General features: G+C 39.2%; 1 protein-coding gene across 1 annotated transcript; it reads left to right on the forward strand.

The window, feature by feature from the left end:
- Positions 1–6,338: 6,338 nt before the first annotated feature.
- On the forward strand, positions 6,339–14,986 carry NPY1R (neuropeptide Y receptor Y1). Its single transcript, XM_036031943.1, has 3 exons — positions 6,339–7,031; positions 12,287–13,131; positions 13,253–14,986. Exons 2-3 carry the CDS (start codon positions 12,436–12,438, stop codon positions 13,709–13,711), a joined length of 1,155 nt encoding a protein of 384 aa, XP_035887836.1. The 5' UTR covers positions 6,339–7,031; positions 12,287–12,435; the 3' UTR covers positions 13,712–14,986.
- Positions 14,987–15,494: the final 508 nt, after the last annotated feature.

The following is a 15,494-nucleotide window of genomic DNA, read 5'->3' on the forward strand; positions in this document are numbered from 1 at the left end:
TTAGCAGGTAGAAAAATACATGAGACATTTTCTTTACTAGGCATAGACATTTTCAAATGCAGTAAGCTCTATTATTTGAGCTTAAACCTAAGAGGGAAAACAAAATCAACACATAAGAAAATCTATAAATATGAGAAGAATCATCAAAAGGAGTACAGTAGTAAGCCCATAGAAGTATAAAATATATACATATATACCAGGGTTTTGTGTATATATACAAATAGCAATAATCCACCATAGCTAAAAGGACAAAGATATTTTTTAAATGTTTGAGATGAACACCTGGTCTTGATTTGTGATGATCATAATTTATGTTATCATATCTTATTTCTTGTTCTTCAATCCTTCAACAACACCTTTTCAGTATCTTATGACATGGCAGACATTATTCTGGGCTTTAAATTGAAAGAGGTGAAAAAAGTAGTCGCTGCCTTCCAGTGACCACCGTAGAGTTGTAGGCCTGTGCAAATAAAAAATAAATTGCAATATAGTGTGATAAATTCCATATTAGAAATATTCTTAGAGTGCTATAGGAATAAAAAACCAAACTCAGCTTATGAGGGGTCTGAGGAGATGGCAAGATATAAGAGAGGGCTTCATAGTTGAGGAAATAGTTGAGCTAAAATGTGAGGAACTGATGAGTGTTAGGCCAGTAGATGGAGGGGACGGGTGAGTAAGAAGTGAGGAAATAGCAGGAAGGTGAGAGAGAATGTGTAACATTCAGAGAAGTGCACAGAATTCACTGTGACTGAAGTGTGTGGGAAGTGGTGGAGGATGATACTAAAAATGTTGGTTAAAAAGGATATTGTGTTGTATTTGAAGGATCTGGAGAGCAACTAGACGATTTTAGCTGAGGAAAGATACAACTGGATTGCTGTGAAAACAGCTAGTGGCAAAGAGATCATTTAGTAAGAAAAATAAGTAGAACATGATGAATGTTGAGGAACATGTTTGAGAAGTATTTAGGGAGTCAGGTGAATGGAACTCTGTGTCCAGTTGAATCTGAGAGTGTGAGAGAGGGACACACTGGGGACAATTCTTAGATTGGGGCTTGGGGATACAGATCATGATAATATTTGCAATGCAGCCCACTATCTGAGAAGCACATTTCCAAGGAAAATGAAAGAGATCTGAACTTTAGAGGTTTAGGATTAGGAGCATTAGGAGTGATTAATGGCAGAAGTTGTAATTATGCATTAAGAGAAAAAAAAAGAGGATTAAGAATGAAATCCGCAGTAAATTTGGGCAATTCAGGGTCAATCAATGAGGAGACAGGATCACAAAAGGCAGTAATACACAAACTTTATTTGAGTGTTTTTGGACAGGGTTCCATGACAGGGGAAGTCTCTCCCAGCAAGACCTTCCAGAGATTACAGTGTGGGGCTACCACCATCAGGGGGATAGCACAGGGGATTCTTGGAAGAGGAGGGGAAAACAGAGAGAAGGCTTACATATCTAGATGAAATCACTCAACAGCAAGGTGGGTAGGTTTGGTTCAGATTGCTCCCAAGGGCAGCAGCAAACTGGTGTCTTTTATGGCTACAGGATTTGTCTTATCTCATGGTATGTAAAGTAGGTAGCCTCTAAATGGCTAAATAGATATTTATTTGGACTGCATTTAAAGCAATTAGAAGTGTGAGAAAATTTGAGTTTGGTGCTGCCTGGCTCTGGGCCAATAGTCTGAGCCTGCTGTGAAGAAGTAAACAATATGAGGACCATTTTAAGCTAATACACAGATGCCATCTCTGGTCCATTTGTATAACAGGACTCAAGGGAGAAAAACACAGAACAGATAGATGGAGACATCTGATCCTGAGGTAGAAAACTGAGGAACAGCCACTAAGGAAGAGAATTCTATAGTGCAGAGAGTCAAGTGTCGAAAGAAAAGAAGATGGCCAGGAGGATAGTATGGTCAAGAGAGAGAACTGTAGCATAAAGAATAAAGTCTGAGTCGTGTCTCCTGTCTTCAGTCATTGATGTTCCAGGCAGAAGTTTCAGGTGGACCATATCTGAGGAGCAAATGAGAGGACAATAGACATACCTCATTCTTGGAGAAGATACCAGGAAAGAGAAGACAGCTAGAGAAGCTATGACATGAATGAAGGAGTTTCAATGAAAATGAGTGAGCAATTTTAGTTTTGTTTGTATTTTAGTGTTCAGCCAAGAATACTGAATTACTGAATAACCAGGTGTTATAGGTATGTTATTGTTGTTTAACAAACCTCCCCAAACTTAGTAAAATAAAACAACATGGATTTTTATGCTCATAGATTGAAAGAGCTAGCACCGTGGTGATGGCTTGTTTCTGTCATATGATGTTTGGGGTGCCAGCTGGGAACACTCAGCAAGTTAAAGTGAATCCAAGTCTGGGGGCCGGAACAGTTGTGCCGGGGAATTGCTGCCCAATCGAAGGTTGTGAACGTTAGAGTAGGTGCCCTGTGGCTTAGACTCACTTTAGAAGGGAGGAGGAGGCCATTGAGCCTGAGGGTATGAGGTAGGAGGCTGGAGGAGAGTGGTGACAATTTGAAATGCCTTCTCAAAGGAGAGGGATTGGGAGTCACCCAAGCCCAAGAAATTTCAAGGTAATATTTAAGGCACACCTAAGGTTTTGAAATTATAGTTGCGACACTCTATGCAACTTCACTTGCATGCTATGCTAGCAGGGAGCAGTAGCTGAGTAGTTTCCCAGTCGAGAAGAGCCAGATTATACCACACCCCATCCTTGGATACTTATGCCTTTTCTAGATGTATATATCTTGAGAAAGTAAAGCAACAGCTAGACCTTAAACAAAGGAATGAAGAAAGCATACTTGCCTGAGCAAAGTGATACCTGGAAACACTTTGTACCACTTATGTGCCTGTTTGTGACATTATCTAGGTGCGTATAAGGAACCTTTTACTGTTTTTGGGAGAAATCACCCTACCTCAGGAAGTGCTGTGTTGGGAAGGGGCCTGATGCTAAGCCTGAGATTCTAGAAGTGAGGCTGGGGTGGGGTGTGGGAGCTGGCAAGGTGAGCAGTTAGAGATGCTTGTCATGGGTGATGGAAGGTTCCATGGCAGCACTTATACTTTTCCTTCTCAGCAGCCGTTCCTACTCCAATTGTTTGAAAAGCGATATGAAAGGAATAGTAATCATTACAAAAAAAAAAAAAAACAGTAGTAAAAATGCCCAAGGTCTTTTCATTAGGCATGCAACAAATAAAAAATGCTACATTTTTGTAAAATAGCATATACTTTTGCTGAATATCTAAAAGTTGCCTGACAAGATGAGACCTGCAGGAAAGGATTTGGGTAATCACTAAATAATTTTCAAGACCTAGTACTCCAGAGATTTATTCTAACAGTTTTAAAACAAGTGTTCTAAATGTGTCGCCTATGTAACCAAATGAGAACTTTCCTGAGATTCTTATTTCAAATCAAGAACAAACCCATAAGGAGCATTTGGTGTCTTCTACACTAGGAAGTTAATTGAATTGTTTGCTTATATACTTGTATACTAAGATTTTAACTAAATTGTTATTTCTTTCTGCTAGTTAATTCTCTCAGAAAGACAATTGAGTCGAGTGACTGTATTGACTATTTGTACAAAGCAATTTAGTTAAGCTCTTTACCAACTACATCTCGCAGATTCCAAGATGAGGATTTTTTATTTAACACTGTAATACTCTACTTTTGAAATTCATGTACAATTAATTGTATGCCATTGTTTTACTGGAAACATCTTTTTCTTTCTTGTTGGTGGGTAAAATAACATTGCAACTTGCAGTTTATGGCATCGTAGATTTAAAGAAAGGCAGCAGGGAAGTCGGAGAAAGAAGGGAAAAGTGGCACCTAATTAATTCATGGACTGTGAACTGATTCACCAACATGCAGCATAGTGAGTTCGACCCCAGTGGAATTTCTCTGTGATCGGTGTCATCTACATTCCAGTTTTCTAGCTGCATGTCCAGTTACAGGAGTGTTAATGACTGTCAAGATTTTTCTGAATGACCATTTGTTGTAACTTTCCTGTATCAGATCCTAGCAGCATTTCAGAAACCTTAACCTTCCAGCAGAAATTCACCAGGAGATCAATAAAGTAATTACAGTGGATAAGTTATTATACCAAGGATAGTGACACACTTGGATCTAGACAGTTACTGGATCATGGAATTTAAAGAGTACGCCCATAAAAGTGCTCCATTTTTAAAAGATAAAACTAAGATCTACACAGATTCAATAGCAGATTCTATCTCTCTGTTTAAATGACAGAACAAGATGATTTGCCCAAGAGAACATGAGAATAGGTCACTGATTTAATTCTCCTAGTCATGGTTCATAGGTCCAGCTGTTATCAAATTATAGAAGGAAATACACAAAAAATGCAAAAAATTCTCTCTCCCTAGCAAAGGTGTTTATCTAGTTTGAATAGCAAATAGGAAAGTATGTTACTGACTATTCACTTAAGACTAGAAAAAGAAATGATCTTTACTTAACTCATATCTTCTTCTTAATACATCTTTTGAGGAATGCAGATTACTCTTGGGTGCATATCTTCTGAGGAACTAAGATGTGTTTATTTCATAGTTTCCAAGATTACATTAAAAGATCTTGTGTTATATTTAGCAATCATACTATGCTCTATATTTCTATCTTATACTTGGAAGGAGTACTTAGTAAATGATACTCTAAAGAATTAAATAATTTTACTGTTGCAAAATTATTTTTCCTTGTATCACAAAATTTGACATAGAAAAAGTCTTAGAGACGAATGATCTTTCAAAGATTAGTATTGGATATGACTAGCTCAAGAATTCAACTTTATAGGGTGGTAATGGGAGGCAAGTGGGGAGGGTTGGGTGGGTGGGCTGGAATGGGGGTAAAAGGGAGAAAACTACTTGAACACTGATTAAAATAAAAAAAGAAAAAAGAAAAAAAAAGAATTCAACTTTATAAATTTGCCTTGGTGGGGACACTTTATAAAAATTAAGTTTGTAAGGTGACAAAATACGGCAGCCACAGTCATTCAGGCATGTTTTTATTAGCATTCTTGGAAAATACAGAAAGTAATGTCCAACCATTTGGTGTCTCTGGGTCACACATGAAACACACAAACGCTAACAAGAACTGATGAGAAAAAAAGGGTTTTCAGTAAATTTGTGATTCTGTGTTGGGCTGCATTCAGAGCCATCCTGGGCCACACGTGGCTTGCAGGCCGCGGGTTGGACACTCTATTCAAATGTGTCCAAATTATGTTCTCAAGTCCAGAATATTTGCTGGTGTAGCAAAAATGTTTAATAAGATGTGTTCTTCATAAAGAATTAAATTATTTCACTTGTAATTCTTGCAGCAGTCTATAAATAGCCAACTTGATGATTAGAACCTTGGGATAAACTTCTAAGAACAGTATGTGACTTAGGCAAATAGAGTGGACACATAAATGAGTAATTACTGTTTAAAAGAATTGAAATTCCTAAATTATGCCTTAATTTTCATCCTTGGTAAAAAAGAGAAGAGGAAAAATATGTATGCTATTTTACTGTGTAATTATTAATGGGACACTTTTAAATGTATGCTTATATCTATTATTATAGTAATAGTATATTTATTACACAATCATGTTTTAATTCTTGATCATATCCCTTTGCAATTATATAAAAATGTCTAATGACAAATGTTAATGAAAAAGCTTTCCTGCAACAGAACAGGAGAGATTGTGTGCATTATTGTCTGTACAGATAAATGAGCTATGGCTTATATTGAGGTTTAAATAGTGTTTATTCAGCCTAACAACCAGGAAAAGAAAACACTTAACAATATAAATTTCAGGCAATTACATTCATCCTGGAATTTTGGGTTTTTTAGTTTTGAAGATAGAATGCAATCACAGTTGTTACGTAATAAAACCTTTATACATATCCTGGGCAGTGCCCTGTATCTATATTAGGAAGGTTTTAATTTTTTGGCAGTTTGATGTGGAAGAAGTCTTATTTACCTATACCAGTAAATAATTTGTGTGTGTGTTTGTGTGTGAATTACACAGCTTTGACTTTCAAAGTAGAGTGGAACTATGTAAAAGGTCTGAGATCAGCAGATCATTAACTAGCCCGAACCATCTGGCATCATGATGGCTTTGCATCATCAATGGTCTGCGTACATTCTGCTCTTTTCTTCATAATGTTCAGTGCGGTAGTAGAGTAGGCACCAAGGAAATGTCATGGACTCTTTTTGACCACCAAGAAAATGTTCTGTTCATCGTGCTCCCCTTAAAAAAAAAGAAAGAGAAAAGAAAAGCAGCCAGGCGCTGGGAACAAATCTGACTCAATGTATTTTCTCAGTGAAAAGGGCTAAAAGGCCAGGCTCTCCATTCGACTCGCTTCTTTTGTTTTTCAAAGGTCTTCTCTTCACTTTTCAAGCGAGGAAAAAAAGAAGTCAGCACCAGCATAAAAAATACTGGAACGTCAGAAGAGAGGAGGTAAGAAACATATAGTGGCATTTGTCTCTGTGAATTCTTTCTCATCCCATGAATAACAACAGTCTCTTCGGTTCTGGAGCTGGGCTCACGCTCTAGGTTTTCGGAGGGGCGAAACTTCGGCCACAAGGTGGCACTGACCTGCAAACAAAGAACCCAGTGGCACCGACTTTTGAGAAGCCCTGTAAAATTGCCTCGCCTTCTCAGAGTCCCTGACGGTGCGGATGAGTGCTTACTTTCCTCTGCGTCGTGAGTCTGGGTCTAACAGTGTGCGTCCGGGTCTAAGAATGTGTCGATTTCATTGCATTTCTGCCCAGAACGGCTAGGCAACGCACCCCCGAGGGGTAAGCCAAGGAGAGGTGTTTGTGGGGGGAGCTCTAGGCGCGACTCTTGGGGCGCGTCACGTGATCCGGGGATGAGGTGGAGTTCGGCTTTAAGGGGCGTCTCTGCTTATCTTCATCAATCTTTAGGGTGTGAGCAGGAGAAATAGCAGCGGCTCTTTTCTCCTCTCCCTGCTCCCTTCCGTGGCCATCCTTCCCGCTTCACTGAACGGGGGCGAAAAAGACAAATCCAGCGGAGGGTAAGTTGCAAGTTCACACCTTGCAAGGGACTTTTGAGAAATTACTCACTGATGGAGTGAAGGATGAGAGAGGCAGAAAAAAATGTACGAGAGCCAGAAACTGGCCCTGGGGCACTGAGTTGGGACGAGCAGTCAGCCTTTCTGTTCAGGTCCTGGTGCCGGTAGGTCGGGATCGCAGGGTTCCAGGACTCCAGTCTAGGGGTGTGGGGACGTAGGTGACCAGGACCTGCGGCTTTCGCACACCCCGCTCCCCGAGGATTTCTGGACGGGATCCGAGTTCCCTCCTAAGAAAGCCGAGGGGTGGACAGGTGCCCTAGTGGGTCTGCCCCTCACCTTGCTCATCTGCCGCATTTTTCTGGAGCTGGCTGGAGCCCCTGCCCGGGTGGCTGACTGGAGTTTTCGCGGAGGAACCAGTACTGGGATGGTCTGGGGAGCGGGCGCTTGGTGGGTCCTCGGCTTTCAGCCCCCTCTCTCGGCACGTGTCAGGCTGAGGTCCCGGCTAGTCCCCGAGGCCGCGGACCCCAGCGCAGGTGTGGTCTCTTGGGACACTTGTGGGTTCCCGGCTGGGCTGGAATCGAGCCCCATCCCCCTGTGCTGGGCCCTCCAGTCTATCGCTGCGCCCTGGTGGATACCCTGAGCCTTCTACCCCTATTCCCCAGTTCTAATCATCTAACACTTCAGCTTCTTCTAGAACAGTGATGTTGGCAGCCAGCTCGTTTAGAGGATTGGGCTGAGGTGGAGGTGATTTAAGAGTCTTCCAGGTCCCCAGGTAGACTGGAGGGGCGAAAGCGTTAAGGACTGATTTTGGAACAAAACGAACTGAGTTTGTTTTTGGTTGGTTTGGATGGTTTTCCGTTTTGCCAGTCTCTCATCATCCATCATAGTTAGAGATGTTCCCTAATAGATGGGTGGCAAGTGTGCGTGTGTGGGGGGAGGGGACGTGGGGGTTGGTGTTAGGAATAAGGCAAAAGTGGGGCAATTCACCTAGTTACACAATATGAAAACGGTGGGTGCCTAAGCACGCTCGCTGCACGGTAAAATCCTAGGGGATGACAGAGTGTGATTTGACTTTTGTTTTTTTAAGTGCTCTCAGATATGCCATGTCCACCTGGATCCTAGGGGAAAGCAAAACTTGCTAAGTGGCATGCATGCACGGGTAAGTGCAGAGCTTGTCGGTCTCTCTCTGCTTGGACAGAATGGAGAAACAGTAGCTGCGAGTTCCAAGACCCCAGGCTGCCTCCCTGGTGAAGCAAGACAGCAGAAAGCTATCCAGACCAGTTTCCCACCCATGACCACAGATCAGAGCTTCTGTGTGAGTGACTCTCATGGTATCAGCCTTCCTTAGTGTTTTAAGGCAGCGGTCTGTTGAACAAGCCCTCCTTGAAGAGGAAGGAACCAGGAATATGCAACTCATGGAGATAAACTCGCAGTAACTTTGGGAGACTGCATGTAACAAGACTGATATTTCTTTTCCAAAGGAAATGAGGTGCACAGCCAATCTGAGTATATAAAAAAATTTTTATCTGCATAAGGCTATGAAATATAGAAGCAATATTTTCAAGTAGTAACAGCACTAAAACAGTGAGTGGTGAAAGGCCAGTGTTCTAATTAGAAAGGAGAAAGAAATGCGCTTTTGGAAAGGGGCTCATTTCCCAGCTGGCGATGTGTGCAGTGTCTCTGTTTTGTCTATAAATGCATGTGATAGTGATAATGAGATTTAACGATCTTTAATTTTTGCAGTGTCTGTAGTTGCATGCCTTATTTTAGAAATATATATTGGAATAATAAATAATTTTTGCAAAGATAATGCATGCAAATTTTTTCCCTCCTAGTATTGTTGCTTTCTGGCAATTACTCTGTCTTGAAATTACACTAAGGTAGGCTGAAAATATATACATCTTAACCCAATGGGAACTGCTTTATCCAACTAGAATGATTATCCAACAATACACTTAGCAAAGGAGGCTTGCAAATACTTAAAAAAATAGTTCACATTTTCTCTATACCTCAGTTAACTTCTTAGTAAGAACCCTGCTATTCCTCACAGGAAGTGCCTACCACATATAATTTCAAAGGTATTATAGTTTCAGTATATTTACCTAAACTCACCTATTGGAAGGCTATCTTTGTAGCCCATACATTGTAATAATTTAATAAATGTTTGTGTTAATTTCCATACATACTGAATTTTGTCAAAGTCAGTGGATGTAAAATTTCCATTTTTTCTTTCCATTGCACCTTCGGTCTGTACCTTCATAATTTCTCACTTGGATTAATGCACTGACCTCTTAATGAATCTCCCTACTTCTTTTCTTTCCTGTTTTTAAGTCTGTCGAAAACGGCAGCTAGAGTAAAAATTTTAAAACAAGTCATGTAACTGCATCCTTTACCAAAGACTCTCCAGGGATTCCTCATCTTTCTCAGAGGAAAAAGTCAAAGACTGTTCCATAGAATAGGGCCCTACAGAGTCTGCCCCTCCTCTCTTCACCTTTTCCAATGCTGTCCCGCACACCAGGTACACTCCGAGGTCTTAGGGATTTTACATTCTGTCCACTTGGGATGCAGTCCCTGAGCTCTCTGCATAGCCTCCTCCCTCACCGCTGTCAAGGCTTAACTCACATCCCCTCAGGCAGGTAGAGGCCTTTTCTACCACCCAGGAAAAAAGTGCAACTCCTAACAATCTTAGTCCCCTTCCTTGCTTTAGTTCTCTCCATAGCACTTACCGTCATCAGGCGTACTCTGTTTTATTTATGTCTTTCTCTGCTCACAAGATTAGAAACTCAATGAGAATGTCACCACTGTCTCCACTAACACCATGCTTGATACAAAATAAGTGTTCAGTAAGTATGTATTGGAAAAATGAATTTTCTTTCATAAACAATTTCTTTTTTAACCCAAAGTGCAACATTTTTTCCCCTATGTACCTGACCTAATAACAGATCTATTAAATTAGCACCCATTTTGCATGTGAAAGGACTGGGATAGAATTCAGCTACTGATGGTAAGACTAACTCATGGAAGAACCTGCTATTCCAACCACACATCTACTGTGTCACGTTTTTATTCTAAATCTAATATTTGCAAGGTACTATGAGGTATGCACAGTACCTACTTTAAAGAGGTTATCTGAAAACTGAGAGGAGCCAGTTAAGGATTTGAGGGATTAAACGGTGCTTTGAAAAATGGGTAGAGGTTGCATTGGTGATGAGACAGAACACCCACAAGAAGAAATGTCAGGGGCGAAGGTGCAGATGTTCAAACAGGCCGAGTGCACTGGTGGACTGAGAAGAGACTGGCCTACCTGGAACAGAGTGTTCACAGTGGGGTTATCAGAGCAAAGAGTGAAAGGCAGAAGAAAGCATACTGTGGAGGTCTTCAAGCATCAGGCTGAGGCATGTAGTTGATAGTCCAAATCTCATACCTGGGTATCTATTCACCTGCTGGTAACTGGTGACAGGGGGCCATGAGAAGTCACAGGACAAAGAAGATATACTTTCCTATTCAGCTATTTTTACTCTTAATAAGGAGGAAAAACTCACAATTATTTTGTAAGTATCATGGTAACAACTTGCATATGAAGCATGATGCAGAGTTTTCTTGAATTCCTAAGTGAGAAATTTCCAAAGGATTTTTAGATGACTTGTTTCTTCAAGGCTTGTTTTCAGAAACTTAGAGGCATAGATAATTCTCTCTGCCTTTGGTATTCTTGAGAGAAAAAGTGTGATTACCACATAAGTTTAGGAGTCACAACAGGATGTGGCCTAGAGGAGAGAAGAGCCATATTTCTAGTTACATTCACATTAGAAATCAGTCTACTACCATTCCCAGTCTTAATACTTTTGTTCTCACTTAATGTTAACAACTTTTCTTTTATTCTTTATGTTTTATAAATTCAAGTTTTGGTTGTATACTAAAAAGCAGTTCACATTGTAGAAGGCAAAAAACATTCAAGGAAAGTTTCATTAGAGACACTACTTAAAAAGCAAACATATTGTTGGTTCATTAAATGTCTTATATCCTTTTCAATGGAAGTAAATCTGCATGATTTCCTTTATTGTTCTCAAAAAAGAGGGAAAGAAATGGAATTCCCTTTCTTAACATAGGCACAATGGCCTGGTAATTAACAAAGAAGTCTCACCTCATTTATTTACTTAGTAATTTAGGGAAAATCAGAGATGCTTTAAAAAGGAGTTTTTAATTTTTACAAAACTATGGTCTGTAATTTGTGTTGTTGGTAAAAGTGCTGTGAAAGATCAAAATTATGACCAAAATTAGACCCCTGCATTGTATCTGTATATATTCTAGAGAGGAGGGAGGATATTTATAAGAATAGAATCTTAGAAATCTTTTGAAAGCTGCTGACATATTAAGAAACTTATATAATCTTACAGTTAGAAAGAGTTTCAGAGCTATCCTACACAAATGCAAGAACTCCTAGAAAGTCTTACATGTAGTGGTCATTAACTTTCTTGTATAGATACTTGCTAGTAGGCAGTTCATTCCATTTGATTAAACATTTGTTCCTCATAATGGTATGAAAAATTTTGAAATATAATATACTTCTTTTGGTTCTAACTTGTGTAGTTAGACATAATATTCTAAGCCTAGATTCCTATGCCAGATGCTGCCCACTCAAAGATGAAAAGACATCTATTACCATCCCTGTTAATTTTTTTCTGGATTAAATATCTTCTATTCCTTCAACAACCCTTCATATGACAGTTCCCTGATGTTTCATTGTATTAATCATTTCCTTCTGAATATATTGTGTTAAGTAATGTCTGCCTTAAAGAGCAGTTCAGTGTATGATGGAGATATTATTACATCTTGACCTTTACAAGAATTCTTTCATTTCTATAGTAAGAGAAAGGATTAGGAAGTTTTGTTTTTGTTGTGTTGTTACTTTGCTTGTTTCATATATATTTCTTATGTTTTAAGCTGTACATTAAGGTTTTTTGTTATACATTCATATTCTTACAGTGTTTAGAAATATGCTGATAGTACTGTTTATGTAAGATCTTGAACATGAGATTTACATACACTTTACTAATTTAGAGACCACTATGTTTGTGTAAGCAAGCCCAATGAAAAATATTGAGATTTTTTCAAAATGTTTACGCTGTTTCTGCTATTTTAAAAATGTTTATACAGATTTCATTTTGTTTGTTTTCAATTTAAATGGTACTATGAGTCAGAATTCATTTTGCCTGCCCTCAATAAAATTAGTAACGCAATTGGTCATTTTCTCTTCACAGATTGTTCAGTTCAAAGAAATGAATAATTCAGAATAATTTTGATAAGTGGATGCCAATGGGGAATAAGAATAAGCTGAACATTTGACCTGCTTTGAAGAAACATACCATCTATTTGTCTAAAGTAATCTATAACAACTAAAGCAATCAAAATGGATTTAAAAATATTTTCCCAGGTTGAAAATCATTCAATCTACTATAATTTTTCAAAGAATAATTCCCAATTTTGGGCTTTTGAAAATCATTGTCATCTGCCCTTGGCCATGATATTTGTAATAGCTCTAGCTTACGGAGCTGTGATAATTCTTGGGGTCACTGGAAACTTGGCCTTGATCATAATCATCTTGAAACAAAAAGAGATGAGAAATGTTACCAACATCCTGATTGTGAACCTCTCCTTCTCAGACTTGCTTGTTGCCATCATGTGTCTCCCCTTCACGTTTGTCTACACGATAATGGACCACTGGGTTTTTGGCGAAGCCATGTGCAAGTTGAATCCTTTTGTGCAGTGCGTTTCAATCACTGTGTCCATTTTCTCTCTGGTTCTCATTGCTGTGGAACGACATCAGCTGATCATCAACCCACGAGGATGGAGACCAAATAACAGGCACGCGTATGTAGCTATCGCTGTCATTTGGCTCCTTGCTGTGGCTTCTTCTTTACCCTTCCTGATCTATCAAGTGTTGAGTGATGAACCGCTCCAGAATGTCACACTCGATGGGTTCAAGGACAAATACGTATGCTTTGATAAATTTCCGTCGGACTCTCATAGGCTGTCTTATACCACTCTCCTCTTGGTGCTGCAGTATTTCGGCCCACTCTGTTTTATATTTATTTGCTACTTCAAGGTAAGAAAACTCCTCTCTCCTCCCACCATTTCCATTTTTGCCTTCTTTCCAAAGAATTCCCCATTCAATAATTGGTTTTATTGGTTTTATTTGAGCTCACTTTCCCCCCTTTTCTCTATAGATATATATTCGCTTAAAAAGAAGGAACAACATGATGGACAAGATGAGAGACAATAAGTACCGGTCCAGTGAAACCAAAAGAATCAACATCATGCTGCTGTCCATTGTGGTAGCGTTTGCCGTCTGCTGGCTACCCCTCACCATCTTTAACACCGTGTTCGATTGGAACCATCACATCATTTCTATGTGCAACCACAACCTCTTCTTCCTGCTCTGCCACCTCACGGCGATGATATCCACCTGTGTCAACCCCATATTTTATGGATTCCTGAACAAAAATTTCCAGAGAGACTTGCAGTTCTTCTTCAACTTCTGTGATTTCCGGTCTCGGGATGATGACTATGAGACCATAGCCATGTCTACCATGCACACAGATGTTTCTAAGACTTCTTTGAAGCAAGCAAGCCCAGTCGCATTTAAAAAAATTAACAACAACGATCACGATCTGAAACTGCTGTAGCACATGGTGCCAGTTGACATCTGTTTCAAAAAAGCACAACCTGCAGCGTACTTTCACTACCCGTTCAACCAAGGATTGGGGTTGAAATCACTGAAGAAAGACCAAGATTTTACTGTCTTGCTTTCCACTGCTTTTATTGTAACTGTCATAATTACATTTGCAACAAGATGTATGGGCTTTGGAATCTTCTGGCAATAGTTTTGACCAGACACCTTTGAAGTGCTTTTTGTAAATGTATGCATATATTATAGAATTTTTTTTATATTGTATTTATTGGAATGAAATTTCTTTGAAGCATTACTATTGATGACTTTAGGAGCACTGCACCTGACACTCTAATTAGATTGAGCCATCCTTTGTGACATTTAGACTGCCACTGGATTGAGCAATCTTGATGTAACTAACTATAGTCATTGTTTCAGTCTGTTACAGAGGTGGCAACCTGCAAATAGCATCTAGGATGTGGGGCTAAAAGAGAGTCTGTGTCTTGCATACCTATAATCTAAAGTTGTCCAGGAGTGATTTGCATTTTTAAAAATTTTAGGATAGGATTTAATTTGCTTTTAATTAATTAACACTTATGATAAAAATGCATAAAGATATAAATATTTCTCAGCTGTGAATGCCAGGGGGATTGGGGCACCCACAAGAATTAAGTGGCAAAGCAGTTCCCTAATTTCAAAACTATTTTGGTATCCAACCAAAGGATTTCAAAGTAATCAGTTTAATAATTAAATTGATAATGCTGCAAATAGTTGGATTATATGTATTTGAATGGACAGGCAAGAGGTTTTCTATTCTTCACAAACTGTTTGGTGTTTGTCAAGCTTTCTAGATAAATATACATGCAATTTCCAGCTTACAGTGTATAAAAACACTAAGTGTATTTTCCATACATCAGTGCCTATATAGTGACTCATTTTCAATGTCTTTCAAAAAAGGACACCAAGGTACAATGTTAAAAGAATGCTCACCCTGGCTAGCAGGGATAAATACCTAAAAACTGAAAACACTCACATAGCCCATGCTAACCTGTATAAACTGTACCTCGTGGAGTCTTTTAAATAATGGACAATGTAGAGTCCTGAGTAGCCGTGTCTTGTTAATATACTCAGTTTCCTGTACCTTGTCATCGTGATTGAGCCTCAGAATCATTTGGAGAAAAGATATTTTAAAGAACAAGACCTATCTTTGATGTAGTATATAAACAAAGTATTAAATGTGTTGATTTCAGAAGGTGAGACATTTTCTTTATTAAAATTGCTGTTGCTTTTTCCGAGTCTCTTGTGTCTCTCTGCAGCTTCATTTTCTTTACTTCTTTCCTCCTGTTTCCACGTCTCCCCTCCCATGGTGTTCCCACGGCGCCCTATGTCCGCTTGGGAGCGAAACATTTTCCGCGCTGTGGTATAACTGTGGATGGCCCAGTCTTTTTCCTTTGCTTCTTGAAGCTTCCTGAAGGCAGGGACGGTTTTACATGGTTCTATGTGCCCAATGTGTTTAGCACAGTGCCCAGTCCTTAGGACTTTTAAAATTACATATTTCTAAAAACAAATGAATACATAAAAAAAGACTAAACTTCCTTCTCTCTCATTTATGAGCATATTGACTTCACATCCTGACATTTTCTGGGACTCCTGCTCCTAAGTTTACCTCTACCAACGAGATGTTTTTTTCTTTTTTATTATGTTCTTTTTTTCCTCCCAAACTAAGCAAAAGGGACCTTGTAGATTTTAGAACCTTGCATGATTTGTCTTATAAATCAAGCAAATATCAAACTTTTAAC

The sequence above is a fragment of the Phyllostomus discolor genome, chromosome 8 (genome assembly GCF_004126475.2).
Source record: "Phyllostomus discolor isolate MPI-MPIP mPhyDis1 chromosome 8, mPhyDis1.pri.v3, whole genome shotgun sequence".
NCBI classification, from domain to species: Eukaryota; Metazoa; Chordata; class Mammalia; order Chiroptera; family Phyllostomidae; genus Phyllostomus; species Phyllostomus discolor.

Bases quoted from the DNA above. Each gene is read 5' to 3' on its own strand.
- NPY1R (XM_036031943.1), top strand. From the start codon at position 12,436: ATGGATTTAAAAATATTTTCCCAGGTTGAAAATCATTCAATCTACTAT. The intron at 13,132-13,252 runs GTAAGAAAACTC...TTTTCTCTATAG, and splicing joins TATTTATTTGCTACTTCAAG to ATATATATTCGCTTAAAAAG.